The sequence below is a fragment of the Anas acuta genome, chromosome 20 (assembly GCF_963932015.1).
Source record: "Anas acuta chromosome 20, bAnaAcu1.1, whole genome shotgun sequence".
NCBI lineage: Eukaryota > Metazoa > Chordata > Aves > Anseriformes > Anatidae > Anas > Anas acuta.
The window spans coordinates 628351-650394 of record NC_088998.1 but is presented as its reverse complement, the minus strand read 5'-3'; the positions used below and the strand labels follow the sequence as shown (position 1 = coordinate 650394).

At 58.6% G+C, this 22044-nt stretch overlaps 3 protein-coding genes across 7 annotated transcripts; 2 read left to right on the top strand and 1 right to left on the bottom strand.

The window, feature by feature from the left end:
- The first annotated feature begins 142 nt into the window (after window positions 1–142).
- Window positions 143–1894, top strand: PHPT1 (phosphohistidine phosphatase 1). 2 transcript variants are annotated; one of them, XM_068657205.1, is made up of 3 exons: window positions 143–300; window positions 598–722; window positions 1443–1894. In XM_068657205.1, exons 1-3 carry the CDS (start codon window positions 227–229, stop codon window positions 1538–1540), a joined length of 297 nt encoding a protein of 98 aa, XP_068513306.1. In that variant the 5' UTR covers window positions 143–226; the 3' UTR covers window positions 1541–1894. The 2 variants fall into 2 exon arrangements, with proteins under 2 accessions (XP_068513306.1, XP_068513305.1); XM_068657204.1 differs by having other exon boundaries at window positions 179–392.
- A 3646-nt stretch (window positions 1895–5540) lies between these two features.
- Window positions 5541–17328, top strand: MAMDC4 (MAM domain containing 4). Of its 4 annotated transcripts, none has more exons than XM_068657187.1 (29): window positions 5541–5709; window positions 6356–6469; window positions 6564–6737; window positions 6900–7025; window positions 7188–7411; window positions 7534–7618; window positions 7876–8007; window positions 8250–8393; window positions 8951–9045; window positions 9336–9494; window positions 10190–10274; window positions 10789–10938; window positions 11089–11202; window positions 11434–11565; window positions 11739–11869; window positions 11949–12054; window positions 12390–12506; window positions 12772–12906; window positions 13062–13192; window positions 13306–13522; window positions 13791–13928; window positions 14050–14210; window positions 14352–14442; window positions 14587–14733; window positions 15150–15284; window positions 15551–15678; window positions 15764–15878; window positions 16241–16416; window positions 17024–17328. In XM_068657187.1, the coding sequence occupies exons 1-29, from the start codon at window positions 5670–5672 to the stop codon at window positions 17069–17071; spliced, it is 3750 nt and encodes a 1249-aa protein (XP_068513288.1). In that variant the 5' UTR covers window positions 5541–5669; the 3' UTR covers window positions 17072–17328. The 4 variants fall into 4 exon arrangements, with proteins under 4 accessions (XP_068513288.1, XP_068513290.1, XP_068513289.1 ...); XM_068657189.1 differs by having other exon boundaries at window positions 5542–5709; window positions 7266–7411; XM_068657188.1 differs by having other exon boundaries at window positions 5542–5709; window positions 14089–14210.
- Window positions 17329–18444: 1116 nt separating this feature from the next.
- EDF1 (endothelial differentiation related factor 1) lies at window positions 18445–21893 on the bottom strand. Its single transcript, XM_068657203.1, has 5 exons — window positions 21731–21893; window positions 21404–21455; window positions 20199–20359; window positions 19574–19667; window positions 18445–19013 (listed from the first exon to the last, which is right to left on the bottom strand). Exons 1-5 carry the CDS (start codon window positions 21806–21808, stop codon window positions 18952–18954), a joined length of 447 nt encoding a protein of 148 aa, XP_068513304.1. The 5' UTR covers window positions 21809–21893; the 3' UTR covers window positions 18445–18951.
- Between the last annotated feature and the right edge of the window lie 151 nt (window positions 21894–22044).

Sequence of the window (22044 nt, the reverse complement as noted above, 5' to 3'; positions counted from 1 at the left end):
GGGGCGGGGGGGCAGGTCCCAGGGCCCCGCTGCGGCACCGGGAGGAGCCCCCCGAGCCCGAGGGGGATCCCAGGGCGCTGCCGGCGGCCCGCGGGGCTCCACGGACCGGCCGGGGAGGGGGGGGGGGGGCGGGGCCGGGGCCGGGCCGCCCCACCCGAGGAGCCCCGCCCGCAACGGGCGGAACGGGCGGGGCCGCGGGGCGGGGGCTGGCGGCGGCCCGGGAGCGATGGCGGCGGAGGCGGCGGCGGCGGCGCTGGGGCGCGTGGCGGACGTGGAGATCGACGGCGGCGGCGTCTTCAAGTACGTGCTGCTCAGGGTGCGCCCCCGCCACGCCGGCACCGCCGCGGCCGCGAAGGAGGTGGTGCGGGGCCACGGCTGGGCCGAGTACCACGGTGAGGGGCGGCGGCGGCGGCGGGCGGGCGGGGCGGGGGTCGGGCCGGGCCGGGCCGGGCCGGGCCGGGGTCCCCGCAGGCGGGCTCCAGCAGCTCCATCCCGCCCCGCCCGGAGCCCCGCGGTGCCGGTAGCGGGAACGGGCGCTGCCCCGGCCCCCGCGCCGGGCCCCCGGCCGCCTGACCCCGCGGCCCGCTGTCCCCGCAGCCGATATATACGACAAGGCGGCGGCGGAGCTGGAGCGGCAGGGCTTCGACTGCGAGTGCCTGGGGGGCGGCCGCATCTCCCACCAGCAGGAGCAGAAGAAGATCCACGTCTACGGATACTCGGTGGTGAGTGGCCCCGCCCGGCGGCGCCAGGCTCCGGAGGTGCCCGGCTCTGAGCCCAGCCGGGGCATCCCTGACACGGGCACGCCGGCACCGAGGAGCTTCCCGTGGATGTGGCTCCTCCTTTCTAATGGCTGCCGCTGAGGCAGCACAAATGGCCGTGCTGGTCCTGCCGCGTGAAATGAGGCAGCAGCTGAAAGGGGGAGCACTGAGCCGAGGCGCAGGCACCACAAATGAGTGCGTGCTGAACTGGGGGTGCCTGCAGGAGCCACGTTTTCTACCCTGTGGCTCCGCGCCAGGGCCACCTTGGCCAGACAGTGCTCAGCTGCCTCCACAGATCCGTTTCCGCTTCCTGAGTGGGTCCCGAGGGGCTCAGGGTGGAGGCCGTGCACCTGTGTACCCTGAGAATGGTGTCAGTGATGGCAGCTCTGGCTCTGCCAGCACCCAGCACCCAGGATGGCTCTGGAACGGTGAGGTGGCACAGTGCCTGGGCGGGCGCCGTGCTGCCCATCAGCCAGCCCCAGGCTGAGCTGCACAGAGTTTCAGCCGGTGTCACATACTGATCGGAGCCAACGAGCCTTTCACAGACAGGGAATCAGTGGCATCTTCCATGGCTGTAGGTTTCTCTCAGAGCATCCAGTTGCTTTGAGGTGTCTCAGCTACTTGATAAGCTGTTATAGCGATAAACATGCCTGCTTTACTTTTGGATTCTCCTTCCTCTTCCAGGGCTTTGGGCGAGCAAAGCACTCGGTGACTACAGAGAAGCTGAAAGCAAAGTATCCGGACTACGAGATCACTTGGGCAGACGAAGGCTATTGACGTGATCTGGTGGGGCAGCAGCACTGGCACCAGCCTGGAGCTGGTGGGGCCACCTCCAGCACTTGGGAAATGGCAGCAGGGGCCCTGTGCTCAGCAGCACTCTGGGCTCCACTGTGTTTTCCTTGGCATTGAATTCACTGCACTGACGAGCTTCCATCCTCCAGGGGAACTTGCCCATCTCCACCGTCACTGGACTTCCCATGTACCATGGACTCTTCCCATCTCCCTGCCACAGAGCTGCAAAGCCCTACAGTTTAAGTCCTTACCTGGTTGAAGCCGGTGGGCACTCAGCCCTGGCCTCCCCCCAGCACGGATTTGTCCCACGTGTATATGAGGATTAAACATGTTGGGGAGCACCACTGGCCCTGCTCATCTGTGTGTTCATGGCTCAGCTTGTTCCTGCATGTCTGGGGAGTAACTGGGCCTGCCATTCTTCACAGTGGGAATGAGCCCCTGCGTTTCCATCTCTACAGAGATCTGGAAGCAGCATCTAGGAGGCAGCAGGGTGCATGTCAGGATTAGCCTTGGGAGCAGCTGAGACATATGGGGTGGGCTGTGAAAATAGTGCCTGTCCTCCAGCCCTGAGGATACTGAGCAAAACAGGCCAGAAAGAGAGCTGTGAGGGAACCTCTTGGAGAAGGCAACAGATTTCCATGACTGAGTAAGGGAAGGGCAGAGCAGGCACGCAGACTCCCTAGGCAGAAGGAGCACTGCGATAGCAGTGGCCCATGGAGCACATCTATCTTCATATTCTGTTCCTAGCTTCTGAGACACTGAGGGCATAGCTGCCAGGGAGTGTGGTTTGGAAGAACATGTCCTGTTCCTAGCCAGGCAGGACACCTGGAGATGGAGCATCCTCCTTGAGTTCAAGGGCAGCCAGCGCTGGCTCCTGCTCCTCAACATTTCCCAGCTTGCTCTTCCAGAGGCACTCTGCTTGTAGTTCCACAGTGAGGAGGATGGGGGGTGGTGAAAGGCTGGGAAAAGCTGCTGGAGGCTTTGGTGGTAGGAGAGCTCAAGGGGCGGGATGCCCTCTGGCTGTCTCGTACAAAGGCAGGGCTGGAGAAACCTTACCTTCCCAGGCAAGCCTTTGGCCTGACCCCAGCCACTGTTTAACTCAGCTGTGCTGCTGTGTGCGTGTAGTCCCTCTGCTGGACTGAGGTTGGTGGTGAAGGCCAGGCTGTGACTGAGCATTTAGTACTGGTCTTCAGCACGTATGCGCCCAGCTGCATCCTGACTGCTGTCTGTGTGGCTCCCTGCCTTCCTCAGTTTGTGCTTTCAGGGGATGTGTGTGACGTGGACAGAAATTAGAAGCACAGAATGGTATGGGTTGGAACGGACCCTAAAGCCCATCTAGGCCCAACCCCCCTACCACCAGCTCAGGCTGCCCCCAGCCCCATCCAACCTGGCCTTGAACACCTCCAGGGATGGGGCACCCACAGCTTCTCTGTGCAGCCTGTTCCTGTGCCTCACCACCCTCAGAATAAAAAATTTCTTCCTTATTTCTAAATATAAAAGTATACCCTTTTTAGTTTAATGTCATTAAACTTGTCCTTCATTCCCTGATAAAGCGTCCCTCTAAGTCAGGGTCTTGCCACCCTCACAAGGAAAGGATCAAACATGATCAGAGATGAGGAACAGAGTCCTGCTCACATTTTATAAGCAAGGAAGACATTGACATTCAGATCTGGAGCACAGTGGCGCAGTGCCCTGGAAAAGCAGCTCAGTTGATTCCTTCCTGGTCAGGAGGGTCCTATAGAGGAGATGTGCAGTGTTAGTGAGACCTGACATTCAGTCCCTGTGCCCCATGTCCTGCTTCAAACTTCTCATGTGCAATAGGAAAAAGTGTGCAATGATGGATGGGCATCGTGGGCTGGGCTGGGGGTGCTCCCAGCGTTGTTGCAGGGCCCACTGCATGGCTGGTGGCTCAGGGCTGGAGCTGTCTCCTGGGGAGGATGGTGTCCAAACCTGCCATCATACAAGTTGGGGGGTGGAGGGGGGGGTAGGAGGGGGAGAACACCAGGAACCAAGCCCAGGTTCCCAGGGCATGCACTGGGCCCGCTCAAGACGGAAGATCATCCTAAGACAAACAAGGAACTGGACAACCTCTCCTATGGGGAGAGCCTGGTACAGTTCAGCCTGGAGAAAAGGAGACTCGGAGGGGTCTCATCAATGTGTATAGATACCTGGAGGGAGGATGCCATGAAGACAGAGGCAGGCTCTTGTCAGTGGTGCCCAGTGCCAGGACAAGAGGCAGTGGGCACAAACTGGAGCACAGGAGGCTCTCTCTGAGCACCAGACCACCCTTCTGTGCCATGCAGGTGGTGGGGCACTGGCACAGGCTGCCCGGAAATGTTGTGGAGTCTCCAAAGCTGCATGGACATGGTGCTGAGCACCCTGCTCTGGGTGGCCCTGCTGGAGCAAGCGTTGGACCAGAGGGACCCAGAGGTGCTTCCAGCCTCAGCTATTCTTTGTGATTCTATGTGAAGAGCTCTGCTCTCTGCAGGGCCTGGGTGATATCACCCAGCAGTCGTGGGTCACAGGGTCCAATGCCCTGCACATGAATGGCTGTTAGACATCAAAACCTGGAAGGGTGTGGGAAAGGAATTGAGAGGTGGCTCTGTGATGTTTCACATGTCCCTGAATTAGAGATAATGAGGAAACAAACGGCAGAAACAAAAACTTGAGCAACATTGAGATAAAGTAAATTGGCTACAGTGATAAGGTGAGCTTTGGGCAGTGGCCAATTGCTGGCTGGCTCCAGGCATGTCTGAGAGTCTCTAACCAATTGTACGACAGACTCAGGCATGTGGGGCTATGGGGAAAGTATAATGTAGTAGTGAAGAAGGCAAAAAGGGCAAAAGTCCTTCAAGAACCATCAGGAGTCTGTGTCTTGCATTCCTTCAGGAGGAGGGCGTGAATAGGATGGAGGAGCACAGCTTCCCTTCAAGCCCCTGAATTGCTGAGGTTGGAGGCACCTGCAGAGATAGCCTAGTGCGACCCCTGCTCAGGCAGGGTCAGCTGTAGGGGACTGCTAAGGGCTGTACCCAGAGGGGTTTTGAGCATTCCTGCAGATGGAGACTCTGTAACCTGCCTGGGCAGCCTCTTCTGGTTTTGATGGCCCTCACCATAAACAATTTTTTTCTTAAACTCACATGGCATTTCATGTATTAGAGTTTGCTCTCATAGTTCTGTCTCTTCCAGGGCACCCTGTTCTGAGAAGAGCCTGGCTGCCTTGTCTCCACCCCCACCATGCTGAGCCTTCTCCAGGCTGAGCAGCTACACCTCTTGCAGCCTTTCCTCCTGCGAAAGATGCTGCAGTGCCTTCATCACCTCCAGCCCCAGCTGGAGTATGTGCACATTTCTCCCCAGTGCTGAGTGGAGGGGAGGGCTCAGCCCTGCGGGAGATGCTCTGCCTGGGGGAGCCCCACAGCCTGATGCCTCCTTTGCCCGGGGCCCATCGGCAGCTCCCGCTCAGCTCGGTGCCTTCCTGGGCTCAGCAGGGATCCTGCCCACAGCCTGAGGGAGTGGCACACAGGGTGCCCTGACTGAGGTGGCTGCTCCATGGAGGGCACAGGGTTTCTCATAGAATCATCGAATACCCCGAGTTGGAAGGGACCCATAAGGATCATCAAGTCCAGCTCCTGGCACCACACAGGTCTACCCAAAAGTTTAGACCATGTGACTAAGTGCACAGTCCAAATGCTTCTTAAATTCCAACAGGCTTGGTGCAGTGACCACTTCCCTGGGGAGCCCGTTCCAGTGTGCGACCACCCTGTCTGTGAAGAACCTCTTCCTGATGTCAAGCGTAGACTTCCCTGCCTCAGCTTGACACCATTGCTGTGGGTCCTATCACTGGTGATTGCAGAGAATAGGTCGGCGCCTGCCCCTCCACTCCCCCTCGTGAGGATGTTGTTCTCGCCTCCATGTGTCCTCACTCACACTCAGAGTCAAGCCCCTTGTTTTACTACACCTGATGCAATTGCGCTGTACAGCGGCACAGATAACAGCGGGGCTGAAGTCCAGAGTGCAGCAGGTCCTGAGGAACAGATTCCAGCCTGGGGCTCACAGCGTGGCCTCCCCCAGCCCCTGCCTCACCTGCCTCCTTTCTGCCCTCATCGTATCCCGGAGGCTGAGATGTCTGGGCTCCTGCTCCTTGCAGCCCTGCTGCTGCTGGGTGAGTTGCTTTCCCACATGGGGGCCATGCCTTGGGTCGCACTTTGGGACACGAAGGGGCCACAGAACTTCTGGTCCCGTCCATCCCTGCCCCATGGGAGTTGGGCTCACTGCCCTCCCCCTCCTCTCCCAAGCACTGCTGCAGCTTTCCCAGCTTGGGGGGCTGGGGGGTACCCCTCTGTCAGGGTCATGGAGGTCAAACAGGGAATCTCTGGGGCAAGCAAATGCTGGAGCTGCTAGGGACAAGTCAGTGTCAGGCTGGGTTTATGATAGCTTTCCTCAGCATGATGAGGAAGTGCTCACATTTCAGTGGCAGGGTGGCAGGGCCAATGCCGTGGCCCTGATAGGCAGTGGTGGTGGTCGTGGGAGATGCAAACCACCTTGAGGGTGGGTGTGAGTGGGCAGGGATAGGGCAGGACCCCAGACTTTGGGGGATTTTGCTTTTCTCCAGGCCCTGGCGAAACCCCTGCCCTAGCTGCCAGCCCACCCAGGCAGTGGAGGGTTCCATCCAAGGAACAATGCTGCCAGGAGCCCAGTGGTCCCAACCAGCAGGGTCCCAAACTGAGGATCCTGCACAGGTGTCCCCTGCTGTGGCCCCATACTTGGCTCCTCCACAAGGTTTTTCAGCCCCTTCCTCTCTCTCACAGATGGGGCCATCCTCTCCAGCAGGGCCACTGTTGTCAACAGCTGCAGCAGCACGGCCGAGCACCTCTGCAACTTTGTGTGCTATTGCAGTGACTGCTCTGATGAGAACCAGTGTGGTGGGTGCCTGGTGAACGGGCGATGGAGCTGGGGGCACGGCAGCTCCCTGGGGTGGACCCATCCCTGCTCTGACCTCTACCCCCCTGTCCCCAGGGTACCTGGGGGTCTCAACTGTGCTGGGCACCCCCTTCACCTGTGATTTCGAGGAAGGTGACTGCGGCTGGCAGGACGTGAGCACCACAGCTTACAGATGGGTGCGGGGCCAGGCCAGCCTGGACAAATGGGGCACGGGGCTCCACTCAGACCACACTGTGGGCACAGACAGGGGTAAGTGGGAGCTGCTCTGTGGGCACCCACAGCACTGCCCCTCTGGGCTGAGGGTGCCCTGAGGTTGCCAGGACTCCTGTCCTGGCAGGTGCAAGGGCATCGCCCACAGGAGTGATGCTGACTGCAGCTCTGGAGCCTCTTGATCTGCTCTGCCCTCCCCAGGGTGGTTCATGGTGACAGTGTCCCCACCAGCAAAAGCCACAGCTACCGCCTGGCTCAGGTCACCCGTGATGCAGGACGTGGCTGCCACGTGCGAGATCTGGGCCTCGTACCACCTCTCTGGAAGCAGTGAGTGCAGCTGGGTGCCCACAACTAGTACCAGGGCAGGGAAACAACCATGGGGGCAGTGGTGGACAGAGCCATTGACACCTTGAGCTGGGTCCCAGCCATCCTACTCGCCTCTTCCATGCCCCGCAAGCAGAGCTGGAAGGACCCTGCTTCGGTCCCCAGAGCTGTCAGGATCTGAGTCATCCCACGGTCACCCCGGGGTGCCCACTGCCAAAGGCCACATCTTGGGACTCCCTGCAGGGCTCAGCCAGACAGCATGTCCGACGCTGCGCCTGACCATGGCATCCAGGGACAAGGTGGTGGAGCTGTGGCAGAGCCCCCAGCACGGAGCTGAGGGCTGGCACCAGCTGGTGGCGTACACGGGCCGGATCACGGAGCAGTTCCAGGTGAAGAGTTAGGGCTGGAGGGTGCTGGGGTCTGGCTGGCCTCCATGGGCTGCACCGGGAGCAGGGGCTGCACCGGTGGCTTGGGCCAGATCAGTTCACCCAGCCCTCACCTCTTGTTGCAGCTCACCTTCGCCCTGACGCAGCCACCCGCGTGTGGGGCAGTGCTGGCACTCGATGACATTGTCTTCAGGAACTGTGGCTTGCAGAGTGAGTCTTGTGGTGGCTGGGATGATGCAGGATGGCACCCCAGGGTGGTGGTTCAGCCTTTGTGCTCTATGCGAGCTCTCCCACTGCCCAGGGTGTCTCAGGGGTCACTTGCCCCAGAGAGGGCACACAGAGCGCAGAGAGAAGCCATACCTTGGATGGAGAGAGCAACCCAGGGAAAGACAGAGTGGGGAGCACAGCACAGTGGGGTTCTGAGCTCCCTGTGGGGGCCAGCAAGGTGCTGACACCATGTCCCACAGCCCCAGCACCCGGGCAGCAGGTCTGCGGGGAGGAGAGCAGATGCAGCCAGGGCTCCTGCCTGGCACCGAACCGCTTCTGCGATGGCACTGACGACTGCGGGGACAGCTCAGATGAGACTGTGCAGCATTGCCGTGAGCATCTCTAGCCCCAGGGGGGTGGGGGGAGGGCATGGATGGGCAGAGGGTCTGACCCTGTGGGGCCATGGGATGGCACAGGGCTGTTCCAGCACTGCCCTGGAGCTTTACAGCTGCAGGACTAATTCACCCAGCAGGCTTTGTCATGGGGAAACATCAACACAGACAGCCATGGGGCCTCCCAGCCTGGGCAGCGCTGGGCCCCCATCTGTGTGTCACTGCTCTCGCTCCCCCCACAGGGAACTTCAACAACTGCTCCTTTGAGAGTGATTTCTGCAGCTGGGTGGAGGCTGGACAGATGACATGGGAGAGGAACACAAGCATGAACTTGGGTGCCACATACGGCATCCCCACCCGGGACCACAGCACAAACAGCGCAGCAGGTACATGTTGGGTAGTGGGATCTCCTATGAGCCCCATCACAGCCCTTGGGATGTCACACTGGGGAATCCAGCCACCTGCCAGCCTTGGTGTCGCTGGCCCCAGCACGGAAGTGCCCTCTGGCCCCTGCGATAACAGCATGCTTAGGCTCAGCTTGAGGCTGCACTGGGAAAACAGCCTCTGTAAACAGCAAACACCTGATGGCTCCCTTGGGAGAAGTTTTGCAAGCATGGCTGGAAAACCTTGCAGCAAGTCAGCGCTGATAAGCAGCTTGCTGCTCCTGGCAGCACAGGCTGTCTTCTCCTGGGCCCTCTGGTTTTCTTCTGTTTTGTGCCTTGGCAGGAAAACAGCTCCTTGGTGAACACCAGGGGAACCAAATTGAAAGTTCTGATGGCAGGGCCAGGGCGGCATGGGGCACAAGCTGGGAATGGTTGTACAGGGCACTCTACGTGCTGCCTGTTGGTCCCAGCCTCCCCAGCCTCTGCTTCCACACCTGCTCCTTCTGCGTTTGTACCTGCATGCCTGGAACCACTTGGCTCCATCTCTGTGTCTCCCACAGGCCATTTCCTCCATATCAGCAGTGCCTCAGCTGCGGGGTCCAGCAGCACGGCCAGCCTGAGCACTTCCATCATCTCCTCCAACGGCTCCTGCTACGTGAGTCACTGTGGGTGCATGAGTGCAGGGCAGGGGACAGCAGTCCCATGGGCATGCCAGTGGTGAGGAATGGGTTCCCTGTTTGCAGGGAGCACCACATGGGACCAGGTCTGCCTTGGCCCTTAGCCTGGGGAGAACAGCAGGTTTGGGGGTGGTTGGTGGCATCCCCAGCACCTGCTGGGAGCACTGAGCTTCTCCAGCCCCACCTTTGTGAGCATCCCATGGGGTGTGGGGGCTCTGTGCTCCTTCTCAGCTCTCAGGGCTTGCTCACCACCACTCCCCGGCTCCAGCTTGTGCTGTACTGCCACCTCCATGGCTCAGCCACCAACAGCCTCAGCATCTCCTACATGACCGACTCCACTGAGCAACTGGTGAGACAGAGGACAGGGGACACGGGCAACTGCTGGGTCCGGGAGAGAGTGGACTTCAATGTGACAGAGAGCTTCAAGGTGGGCTGGGGCTGTACTGGGTGAGTTGGGTACCCAGAGCCTCACTGTGCCCAGGGACCTTGCTGTGACACTACCTCAGCCCTGAAAACCCGACCCCAGGGCAGCCTCCACCTGCTCCACAGGGCAAGGGGCTGCCGCCAAGCAGGTTGGCTGATCTGTGGGCCCTCAGTATGCACCCATGGGACCTGGGGTAGTATATGGACTGGGAACCAGAGGCCAGAGCTGGGCCTCCTGGTGGTGGCAAATACCATTCTCGTGTCCCCTGTGTCCCCCACTTCCAAATGCCCCCAAACCCAGGGACCATCCTGATTCTTCACACACCCCATGTCACCCAACATCTTCCCCCAGCCCATCTGCTGTCCCCCATGGCCACCCATATGACCCGACCCTCTCCCAGTTGCCTGTGGAGGGCACTCTGGAGGCAACCCTGGGCAGCCACAGGCCATGGCGCACGTATAAGGGCAGCACCATTGCCCACGCCTCGCCATCCCACCCCATGCACCCCTTGCAGACACAGCATCACCTTTGCTCCTGTGGATCCCTTCCTTGGGGGTGCGAGTGCTAGCCGATCAGAGGGGCTGGGTGTCCCCCATCCCATGGCTCCCCAGTGTCCCCCCTTTCCCAGCAGTGTCACACAGCCCCTCTGTGCTGTGTAAGACCCTGTGCTGACCTGCTGGCATGGTGCTCCCCTGCAGGTGCTGATCAAGGGGGTGGCCAGAAGTGGAGGGACTGTGGCCATCGACGACCTGATCCTGTCTCCAGGCTGTACTCCACATATGGGTGAGCTTGGATGTGGGCTGTGGCTCCCAGGTGCCTTCTGGCCATGTCACCATCACTAGAGGACTTGCTTCAGGGTCTGCCTGTCTTCTACTTATCATGGTGGCCATCCTGGGCACAATGTAGCAAGCACTTGCCCTGGGTACCACAGCCTGGAGTGCCTGGTATCCTGGTCCTGCACCTGTGACACCCCTGCCCCAAATCCTCCTTACTCAGCCATATCACACACAGAGACCACTGACAACTACCAGGTCCCTTTTGTTTGGAGGCAGCACCAAGGCAGGGCTGGGGGACATATGGAACTAGGGAGATGCTTGGGGCCAGAGTTGACTGTCTGTGGGGACAGACCAGTAGGGTTGTGCCAGCACAGGACTGTGCTGCCATGGCTGGGCTGTGCTGCCAGGGGACACCTGGTGGGGCTACAGCTGGAAGGGGCAACGCTGGGACAATGCCTGGACCCAGGTCTGGCCTCACACCCTGCCAGTACTGCACTCCAGCCTGGGGCTTTCACCATCAGATCCATCTCCAACGGTGCTGCCACGCCAGGACCGTGCCAGCACCTGCATGGCCGGGGAGTTCACCTGCGATGATGGGAGCTGCATCAGCAGCGAGCTGGCCTGTGACTTTGCCAAGACGTGCACTGATGGCTCCGATGAGAAACTCTGTGGTGAGTCTGTGGGCAGAAGCTGGGCATCCAGCTCCCCATGCCCAGAGTCACAGTGAGGCTGGGGCAAGGGGGCCCAGGGCACCCCCAGTTTGGTCTGGGGCAACCTGGGAAGCTCCATGGTACCACAGCAATGATCGCTTGGTTTTGCAGGAGCCACCACCTTTGAGGAAGGGGACGGGGGTTGGCATGATGTCAGTGTGGGCCGGCTGCGCTGGGCCATACAGAGGGCCACCGAGCCCGGAGCCATTGCCCTTGCGGGAGCAGGTGAGGCCATTTCCACTGCTTGAAATGGTGCTCGTTGGTCCCCAGCACCATGGGGGCTCCCAGGGTGCAGACCCCCCTGCCCCTGTTCCTCCTCCTGTTCAGACAGATGGAAGCCACTGTGGGAGGGGGTTGGGGTGGTGTGCCCAGGCAGGGTGCTAGAAGCAGGGTGCTTTGGCTGGGGGTGCTCTGTTGTGGCTCTGCCCCAACCCCTCAGGCTGTTTCCTTGTCCAGGGGCTTTCCTGGCCCTCCAGGAAGGAGAAGGACAAATGGTGGCTCCTGCAAAGGCACGCACGCCTCTGCTGGGCCCCTCTGGCCTGGCCTGCAGCATGGAGATGAGCTACCGCCTCCAGAGCGGCCCCCAAGGTAGCCCCTGCCTTGCCTGGGGTCAACTGTAAGACACTGTTGTCTTTCCCAGCCCTGCTGTCCCCCATCATGCTGCCTGGAGCTGGGGGTGTCCCCGTTCCCTGCAGCTGCAGGCTGGCTGGGTGATGGCCATGTGGGTTACCTGTGTCCCCAGCACCATTTCTCATGCCCAGGCTTCCTCGCTGTCAGCGTCGTGGACCACACCACAGGCATGACCCACCTGGCCTGGCACGTGCGGGGTCACGGCAGCATGGCCTGGGGACATGTCCACATCCTGCTGGGAGAGAGGGCCCGGCCCTTCCAGGTACAACCAGCCTGGCCAGTGGCAGCCCAGGCAGTGCTGGTGCCACCAGCAGCCTGGGGCTCATCGCAGCCACCCCCAGGTCGAGCTGCTGGGGCTGGTGGACCTGCAGGACCAAGCAGACGCTGCCATTGACAATGTGACATTTGTGCAGTGTGACCCCAATGTGGTGCCCCCAGGGGCCGCAGGTATGTCAGAGCATGCAGGTGCCTCTGGGTATGGTGGGCAGGAGAGGACCCTGCTCAGAGCCACCAAGCCACTGGGAGGTGGGTGCTGCTGCCTGGGGGCTGCCAGGTGATCCTCACCTGTCGTCCCCCCCCCAGGGACAGGGCCGCAGCCATGTGAGCCCTTGGCCCAGAGCACACATCCTGCCCCCTGACATTTGCCACCCCCAGGAGCATGGGGCGAAACTGGGGAGTGGGGCAGGGGGAGCAGCTGTGCTGGGCTGGGTAAAGGGACATTTGGGGTAGCTGTTTGCTTTTGGGGTTCTTTATCCTCACCATGGTCACCTCTCTCTGGCCAGAGCTGCCCTGCAACTTCGAGACAGGCCTGTGTGGCTGGTACCAGGATCAGGCCAGCGACTTCCAGTGGGTCCACAGCACAGGGCAGGGGCAGGGCTCTGACCACACCACTGGTTCTGGTAAGGGGTCAGCTCCTCTCCTGGGGGCCTGGCCAACTGGGGGGACCCTGCAGCCCCCTGTCCCCAGGGTGGGATGTGCCCTGCACACCCTGAGCAGCACTGAGTCCCCCTGCATATGGTACGGGCTCAGCCAAGGCAGCCCAGGGGCACCCAGACCTAGGACTGGGGGCATGATGAGGCCCTGACAGTGAGGGCAGGACAGGTGGGTGCAGCATAGAGCTCCCATGCCTGTGCCCCATCCACCCTGGCTGTTCTTGATGCTCAGGCTATTTTCTGGCCGCGAACCCCTCGGCACCATGGAGCCGTGGTCAGCGTGCACAGCTCATCACCTACGACCAGGAGCCTGCCGCCACCCCACGCTGCCTCACCTTCTGGTACCGCCTGGCTGGCCCACAGATCGGTACGTGGCCCTCCGCATCCTCACTAGGATGCTCCAGCCTGGATATTGCTGAGTGCAGGGTCCCGGTGGGGTGCAGGACAGGGCACCTGGGGCTGTGCAGTGCTGCAGTGAGCCTGGGCACTGGGGCCGACTCCTCAATGTTCCCCTCTGCCCAGGCACCCTGAACCTCAAGCTGCAGCTGGAGGGAGCAGAGGAGACGGTGCTGTGGACCCAGCGGGGGACCCAGGGCAGTCTCTGGCACCGGGGACTGGCAACGCTCCCTGCCACGGGACAGCAACGCTACCGAGTGAGTGAGGCCTGCGGGTGCCTGGCGGCGTGGGGCTGTGCTGTGCGGGGGTCCCTGTGCTGTGGGGCACAGGCCGGGCCCCTCTGAAGCTGCTGTCTTGCCCCTGGTGGCAGCTGGCCTTCGAGGCCCTGCGGGACGGCTTTGTGGGTGATGCAGCGCTGGATGACCTGCTGGTGACAGAGGGCACCTGTGGAGCCGAGCTCTCCTGCTCCTTTGAGGCAGACACCTGTGGGCTGACGGGCAGCACGCAGCCGACATGGCTGCGGCAGAGCAACAGCACCGGCACCATCGCTGGCCCCTCAGCTGACCACACCACCGGCACTGCTGCAGGTAGCGGGGCCACGGCTTCATGGGGTCTGAGGAGCTGCCCTGCTCACCTCTGCTGCCTGCATGGCCACAGGGCTTAGTCCCCCTCCATCCCCTAGACCGTGACTGTGCTGCTGCTTCAGCATAACAGAAGCACTGAGTACAGCACTCCCCAACCTCAGGGCTCCTCAAACCCATTTTCCCAACTCCAGGGCTCCCTAGTGACCCTCAGCAGGGCCGGGCAAGGGCGGGGAGGGGAAGTGTCACAGCATAGGGGCTTCTCTCTCACCAGGGCATTACATGGTGGTGAGCACCAGCAAGGGCTCCCTGCCCATGGGGCACAAGGCGACCCTCACCTCTGCGCCATACCAGCCCTCTGCACCTGCCCAGTGCCTGGCCTTCTGGTACCAGCTGAGCACTGGAGACCCAGGTGAGCCCCATGTGCCCCGTGCCAAGTACCGCAGGTCAGCACAGGATGCTTGGGTCCTGTGGGGCAGCTCCTGATGGGTAGGCACCAGGGGGCCAAGTGCTTGCTATGCACCATGCCACAGTACAGCATGCATCCAGCCTCGCGGTGGGTCCCTGGGCAGGGTCTCTCAGCATCCTTGTGGAGGACAGCGGGGTGTTGAGGAAGCTGTTCAGCATGAGCACAATGGAAGGGGACACCTGGCACCGCAGCCAAGCCACTGTCCAGGCGGATGGGGACTGGAAGGTGAGACAGGGCCCAGGGCACCTCCCAGCAGGGTTGAAGCTGCAGGAGGAAGCAGGGTGACGATGGGTACACTGCTCCAGCACACTGCCTGCACCATGGCAGCTGCCAACCTTTGTGTCCCCACTCCCCACCTCCCCACAGGCAATATTTGAAGTGGTAGGAGCCGGGGGTGACCATGGGTACATCGCGCTGGATGACCTGCATGTGTCGGATGGAGCCTGCCCTGAGCCAGGTAGGAGCCCATTCCCTGGCAGCAGCATGGCCAGGCTGGGGTCTGAGGCACCCCATGGGGACATGTGGCTGTGGGGATAGGGACAGCCCATCCCATCCACCATCCATCTAGTGGTGCATGCATCTCAGCCCTCATTTCCTACAGTATCCTGTGACTTCGAGCTGGACATGTGTGGCTGGAGCAGCCCTGTGGATGAGCACCTGCACAGCTTCGCCTGGGGCTGGAAAAGTGGGGTTCCCCTGGCCAAATACCCCGGCCCTGAGCAGGATCACACTCTGGGCACAAAAAATGGTAGGAGACACCACTAAGCTCCCACCCAACCAAGGGTGCCCTGGCACGGCTGGGAGGGTCAGGAGGAGCTGGGGATGGAGGAGGTCACCCATGTATGTCCCCTCCACTTCATCCCAGCCCTAAAAGCTGTGCCCTTGTCAGCTCTGTCCTTGCCCCAGGCTTGGACTGGTATGAGACCAGGCAGAACAGACCCCATGAGGGGCAGATGCCCACCCACATGACAGCACTGCTCCACTGTGGGCCCCAGCCCTATACATGGTGGGCTCCATGGCATCCGCATGGCTTGGTCCCAAAGGCAGCAAGAAGCAGGACTGGGGGTTCAGTTCTCAGGGCATGTCTCAGGAGCATGGGGAGCAGGAGGCACTGGGAGGGCTGCAGGACAGGGGCCACCCTGCACTCTGTCCCTGCCCCTCCAGGTCACTATGTGCACTTTGACACCCGCGTGCTGGGGGCAGGGGGCACCACTGCCCAGCTGAAGAGCCAGCACCTGCCTGCCACTGCCGATTCCTGCCTGCGCTTCTGGTACCACATGGACATCCCAGAGCACCTCTGTAAGTGCTGCCCCAGCAGGCTGAGCAGAAGGTGCTGTCCTTCTGCAGAGGATGGCTTCAGCCCGTGGGAGGGGGGAGGGGGGCTGGGGGCTCAGCCACGGGGCTGCAAACCCCCTCCCTACCAGGGTGTGTGTGCGTGTGTGTGTGTCTTGCTGGGTGCTGCTGTCACAGCAGAGGGTGGCACAGATAGGAGGGGCTGGCTGCTCTTGTGAGCTTTGAGCCATCGTTGATACAGGGGTACACCCCTCACACCCCACACGTTTTAGCTGACGGGGAGCTGCGGGTGAGGCTGCAGAGTGCATCAGGGCAGCGCACAGCCTGGACCATGGCAGGACACTCAAGCCGGGGCTGGCAGAACGGCACAGTGCCTGTGCAGAGCCCCAGTGAGTTCCAGGTGAGTGGGGCCACGCTGGGTGCCATCCCAGGTTGCTGGTTGCTCTCCCTGTGCATCACGCCCAACAACCTGTCTTCTCTTGCAGATTATCTTTGAGATCACCACGCGGATATGGCCAATAGAGGGGACCGTGGCACTAGATGATATTGAGTACAGTACCACTGGAGGCTGTGATTCCAGCCCGGACACACAGGGGAAAGGTGTGAGGCTGCCCCAAACAACAGTATCTTGTGTTCTTTGGGATTGTGGCCTCCACAAGCCCCCAGAGCACAAGGGGCACAAACAGCTTGCACACAGCTGCTTCCAGCCTCAGAGAAGGGGATTTGACCCTCCCCATGGCAGCTGGGCAGGGTGCTGGTATGAGACAGCTTTGTGTGGCAGGGAGGGTTCCCTCTGGCCACAAGTCCTTCCAGCTGCAGAGGCTGGATGCAGGCTGCCTTTGGCACAGTGTAATGGGGGAATGTGAATCCTGCGCCACCCAGGGTGCTGGCATTTTGGCCGCAGCTCAAGCCAGCTCTTCCCAGTGGTGTTTGAGACTGGCAGCATCTCCTTTCCCTTGCAGAGAAGTCTTCCCGTGGCTTTGTGGCAGAAGTGGTGCTCAGCATTCTGCTGGTCATCATCATCCTGGCACTGGCAGTGGCCAGTGGCTGGTACTTGCTGAAGAGGAGAGGACAGGGGAACAGGATGTCAGCAGAGAGCAGCACTCCGCAGGGCTTCGACAACATCACTTTTCGAGATGTAAGGAGCAGCCCTGGCCCTCAGGATGAGGGTGCAGGACTATCCCATTTGCCCAGCTGCCCCCAACAGCAAAAACAGCCTTTCTTAAAAAGCTCAGCAAATTCTAGCAGGCACCTAGTGAGCCTGCAATCTGCTAACGCATCAGAGAAGTGCAAAGGGCTCAGCAACTTATCTGGTCACTGGCAAATGAGTGACCCTAGAGCTGTAGGGCTGACCTAGATATTTTGCTGCTGTGATCAGGTGTTTGCTACAGAAACAGCTGAGGCTGCAATCCTCCTCCCCAGGGCCCTGCTGGAGAGTGGGTCATGCAAACATTGCTCAACCTCTTGTAGCCAGGAGCTTCAAACCTAGAGCTTAAACTACATTCAGTTTCTTTTGATGAGCTTGGTGCCACGCTGTCCCCAGCAGAGCCACTGATCTCTTGCAGCCATACCAAGGCTGATCTCAAAAGACAAGAAGCCCACCCAGACTCACTGGGCAGTTTTGTCTGCTGGGGTTCACGTGTGCTGGTGTATGGGTTATCCCCTCCACAACCTGGAAGTCCTTGGATTTCCTATTAGACAGCCTACACTTACTGGACCCAGCTCACATTGAGCCTTCTTTACAGGACAAGGTCATTATACCGCCAGTGCAGAAAGAGAGGGATGAAGATTGAATTAATAAGCCAACACTTTTCACCTCTTCATGCCTGCGAGGCACACATGGGGCAGAGCATCCTTCCAGCAAACCCCCCGCTCCGTCCAGCTCACAGCCTTGCCCAGCTCCAGGCGCCCTCGCTGTCCAACATCTCACACTGCGGAGCTGCAGCGGGCACCAGCCCCAGGGACACAGCACAGATGCTTCCTCCACTACCTCCAATGCTGCGCTCGGGAAAAGCACTGCTGTCTTTTGTAACATGAGCTTTCTGTAACAACTGAGACACCGTGACGTGCCTGTGCATTGACAGACCCAGGGAGCAGGGGTTTCTTGGGCCAGGACCAGTCGTCCTTGCAGGACCCCTTGCAGCGTCCTGGCAGTTGCCCATTTCTCAGGTGGAAGGGGGCAGAGTGCACCATCCTGCACCCCTCCAGGGACGGGTGCTTGCGTCCAACAAAAGCGGCTTCCCTCTCCCAGGATTAAGAAGAAGAGCACAACCTGTCAGCTCCCAGGGCACAGAAGTGCCTGGCCAGCAAGGCAGGGCTGCGGGGGCTTTGGGTGGAGGCAGTCGGGCAGGGAGCAGGGTGGGCAGCACCACACAGCACACCTGCCAGCAGCCAACAGCTCGGCCCCAGCTGTATAGGCACTCACCCCTCACAGGATGGCCCATACTTGTTTTGAGGACTCCTCATAATTTGCATCTAAATAACAATTTAAAATTTAAATGCCCCCCTCCCCAAGCTTACAGAACAATTTAATACTATCACCTCAAGCAAGCCCTTGCCAAGTCTGCCAAATAAATGCAACAACAAACCACTTCAGCCTCTGTGGAGGTAAACAGTTCATTAGCAAGCCCAGTCTCTTTAAACTGCCACAGCTTGGCTGAAGGGAACATAGCATGCCACTTACGTGATTTGTGGCAGAAGCCTGCTTTTCCTCTTGTCCTTCTACAGACAATTAATTCTCCCTTCAGCTCTATCCAACTTAAGGACAGTCATGCCACACAGTCATGTTGAGCAGAATCCTTAAAGCTCCACCACAGCTCCCATCCTGGCAGCACTCAACAAGAAGGGTAAAAAGAGGATATAAGGTGGGCTCTGGCTTCATATAAATGCCCCACTGTCTCTGCAGTGGTCTTGCTTTGTACGATGCCAAAGACTCTATTCACCTTCTCCATACAAGATAAAAACACAGTATTGATTTAATCTCTGGGATGTAAGCCAAAGCTGCAACAAGGAAAGAAGCAGAGCGGCTAGGAAGGCTGTGACCACCACCTGTTACCCTAGATGCTCCAGGTAGTCCCACTGCACTTCCAGAAGAAGTGCACCAGTCATAGCCAACAACAAAAACTTACTACCAGCTGGTAAGCATGAAGCAACTACCCCATGCAACTGAAGGGTATCAAACTTTATTATAGATCTCTTTAAAACAGGCTGGAAGGAACAAAGAAAAAACGTCATTGCAATGCAGTGACTGAGTCATCATTTCAAATGCAGACACTGATCAACCCTCAACTCTCCCAAATTATTTATATATAATATATCCCACCCTTCCCAAAAATTGTTCCAATTAAATTATCACATTTCAGGCCACCCCAAGTGTCTTAACATTAGCTGCTTCTAAACACCAAGACACACATGTTTTGTGGCAAATTAGATGCAGTATTTTTTTGGGTTTAGTTCTTCAATCTCTGGAAAGGAGGAAGGAAAAACAAAATCAGGACAAACGCTTCTTTAAGGTTGCCTTTTTACAGCAGGTACAGATTCTGCAGATTTCCCCCCCCCAAAGCAAGTCTGAAACCCTCTTGTTCAGCTTGGCAATACGAAGAGAGATTCTGGTGGCTAAGGAGAACCAGCCAGACGAGATCAGTCTGAACAAACTGATTTCGAGGCTTTGTTGTCACTTCCCTTTGGGGCCAGTTTCGAGTGGTTTTCCAATATCCTTCCCACGCAGTTTAAGGCCTGGAATAAGACAAAGGAAACAACCATCAGCTGCTGTGCACTTGATCATTCACCTCTAAAGAAGAGAGTGTCCAGAAAAGAAGGCAGGGGAGCCAGGTTTAGGAAGAATCCTACTTCAGTTTGTAGCAGCATCAGAAAGTTACAGAAAAGACTCTAATTTTGCTTGTGCATTGACTGTGTTCCTAGAAATTGGTATTTGAACAGGTGTAGGAGACCCACATTAACTCTAGTGGTGGCAAGATACTTTCCTGAGTTACCATCAGACCTTCTAGGGACATAGCATATCACAGATTTTGGGAGGGAATGTATACAAGAGAGGTCCCTGGGGCAAAGAGACACCCACAAAGATGGAAAACAAAGGCAAGTAAGAGCTGTGAGTTCTCAGTTCCAGATCTTAAAAGCACACAGTTTAATGACACAGCAACCATAACAGCCTACAGTCAGCACTTGTTCCTGACTGTAGGTGTAAACAACTTAAACAAAAACATCTCTTACTGAAACGTTGAGGCATTGAGAAAACTGAAAACACTGTCATTATTTTTGAAGTCTATTTGACTTACCAATGGCTCTTTCAATCTTGCCCATAACCTGATTATTGGGGATTGCTCTTCCTGATTCGTAGTCAGCAATAACTTGTGGTTTTTCATTGATTTTCTGAAAAGACATTACGTGTCTCAAACATTGGCTCCATACACAGTAGATGTTCAGAACCAGCCCCCCAGTACTCACATAGAAAAGATGCATCCTCTAATTATGCCAGGATCAGAAGACAAAGTGCCTACTTCCAGGCTTCCTCCATCATCCCTCTATCACCTCCCTTCACTATTTGAGTGCCACAGTGAGGGCAACACTCATCCTGGACAGACTTCTCTTAGCCTGCCAGGAGGAAAAACACTAAATACTGCTGCTCATTAGTAAAGCAATGGACTTCTGTACACAGTACAAAAGAACTCACATCCACACTGAGTTGATGGCGAAGCCTCTTACCAGCTCACTGGCTGTAACAGCTGCACAAATAACCCCCTAAGCCTACGTAACTCAATTCTCTCGGAGGTCAGACAACAGAGATGCTATATTCAAACTTCCTGCTCATGATACCCATGGAGATACAGGAAAAGATCCATCTTCACCTGCCTCAAGGTGCCTACCTATATTAATTCCCAGAGAGCACTAGGCAATACTTACTGTGGCCAAGTCTTTCTGCGTCATGCCCTTGCTCTGCCGACCCTGCTGGATTACTTTGCCCACCTCCAGGGGAACTCTGTCATGGTGCAGCTCTTCTGTTTCTCGGTCGAGCTTGGCTGTGTTCTTTGTAATAAAGTGTTGTTTGTTTTGGCCTGCTGCCCCTATCATTCAAAGCAACAACAACAAGAATAAAAGAACAAACAAAGTAAGGCTCAGAGCTGTGCCAAAAAATATCAAAGCAGTTTTTCTGAACACCCAGCTGCCCAGGATCCCAGGAAGTTTTCAACAATTTAACGTGCCAACATCAGCACAGACCTCAACCAGATCTTGCCTGCCTGCTGCAGCTCAGGGAAAATGTTATCTTAATCCTATTAAATGCTGATGTCTAAACAGTCATTCAGAGCCCTACCCTTTCTTTACTTCATATCTGAGTTTCATTCCAGCTATGCAAATTTTTGCACTTGCTTGGGGTTTTAATATTCAAATTTCACTCCATACATAGAAGTTTTTGCTACAGCTGGGAGGATTTAGTATTGGAACTTGTACCTTGCTTGCTCAGTTACAAGGCAGCACTGAACTAGCTTTTAGTCAATTTTCTGATGCTGTTTAGAATTAAATTGTAACACTATTTAACTTTGCAGAAATCCTGAGGTTCAAAAATATGCTGTTGCTTTACCTCAGGTAGTCAGAATATTTTAGTTATAGCTTGAGTCCATTCTCTAACACCAGCCCCTGAAATCCAGTGTCTCAAAAAAGCTGACTAAACCCTGTTCAAGGGTCATTTGTTTATTTGTTTACAAGCATCATCATCTTTTCCATACGGCATCTGACTTGTATCAGACAGCAAACAGAATTTTTTAACTGCTACACTACAAGAAAAAAGAACAGTTACCGAGAGTGTTAAGTGCATGTTATCAACAAAAGAAATAACTGGGCACGGGGAGTTTAACCTGAGCCGTGCGATTGCGAAGGCTCTTTGGAGGGCTTTGGAGCCCTCAAACTCGCGATTTCCTCGTTTAGGCGCTTAAAGAGCGCGATTACGTGTTAATATCTCTGCCTGAAGGAAGGCAGCGCCGCGCACACCGCCGCCAGCCCGGGCCGCTCCCGCAGCAGCCGGCCCCGCGCCCGGCCTCCTGCCCGCGTGACGCCGGGCTGCGGGGAGGGGCCGCGCCGTGCCGGGAGAGCTGCGGGGGGGCCGCACTCACACTTCTTGGAGGTCTCCACGTCCTCGCCCCGCCGCTGCGCTGCCAGGATCGCCTGCGGGAGCAAAGCGGCCGCGGTCGGCGGGGGGGGCCCGGGCAGAGCCGCCCCCGCGAGGCCCCGGCGCCGGGAGGCCCCGCCCCAAGCCTTGCATCAGCCGGGCCGCGGCGGGGCGGGGGGGGGGGGGGGCGAGGGGGGCGGCCGGGCCGCAGCCGGGGCCCGCGCCCCTCGGGCCCCCTGAGGCCGCGGGGGCGCCCCCGCCCCGCCCCGCCCGGTGCCGGTTCCGTGCCCCGCCACGGGTCAGCTCCGGGCCGCGCCGCCGCCCCGCCGACCTGCTTGGACTTGGCCTGTGCCGCGCTGGGGCCCTTCTTGCGCAGCACCGTCACCGTGTCCCAGTCGCTCTCCGCCATGGCTCCGCCGCCGCACCCCGCACCCGCCGCCCCGGCCGCGCCGCCCCCGGCAACGAGTGGGCGGGGCACGAGCCCTCCGCCCGCCCCCCCGAGGCGCCGCGCCCGCCGATAGGGCCGGGCTCACGTCCGTCAGGGAGAGCGGCCAGTCCGGGCAGGGGGGCGGGACGAGCGCAGGGGGCGGGGCTGGGGGCCGCAATGGGCTTCGGTAAAAACAGCGCTGCACTGGCAGGTGTGAC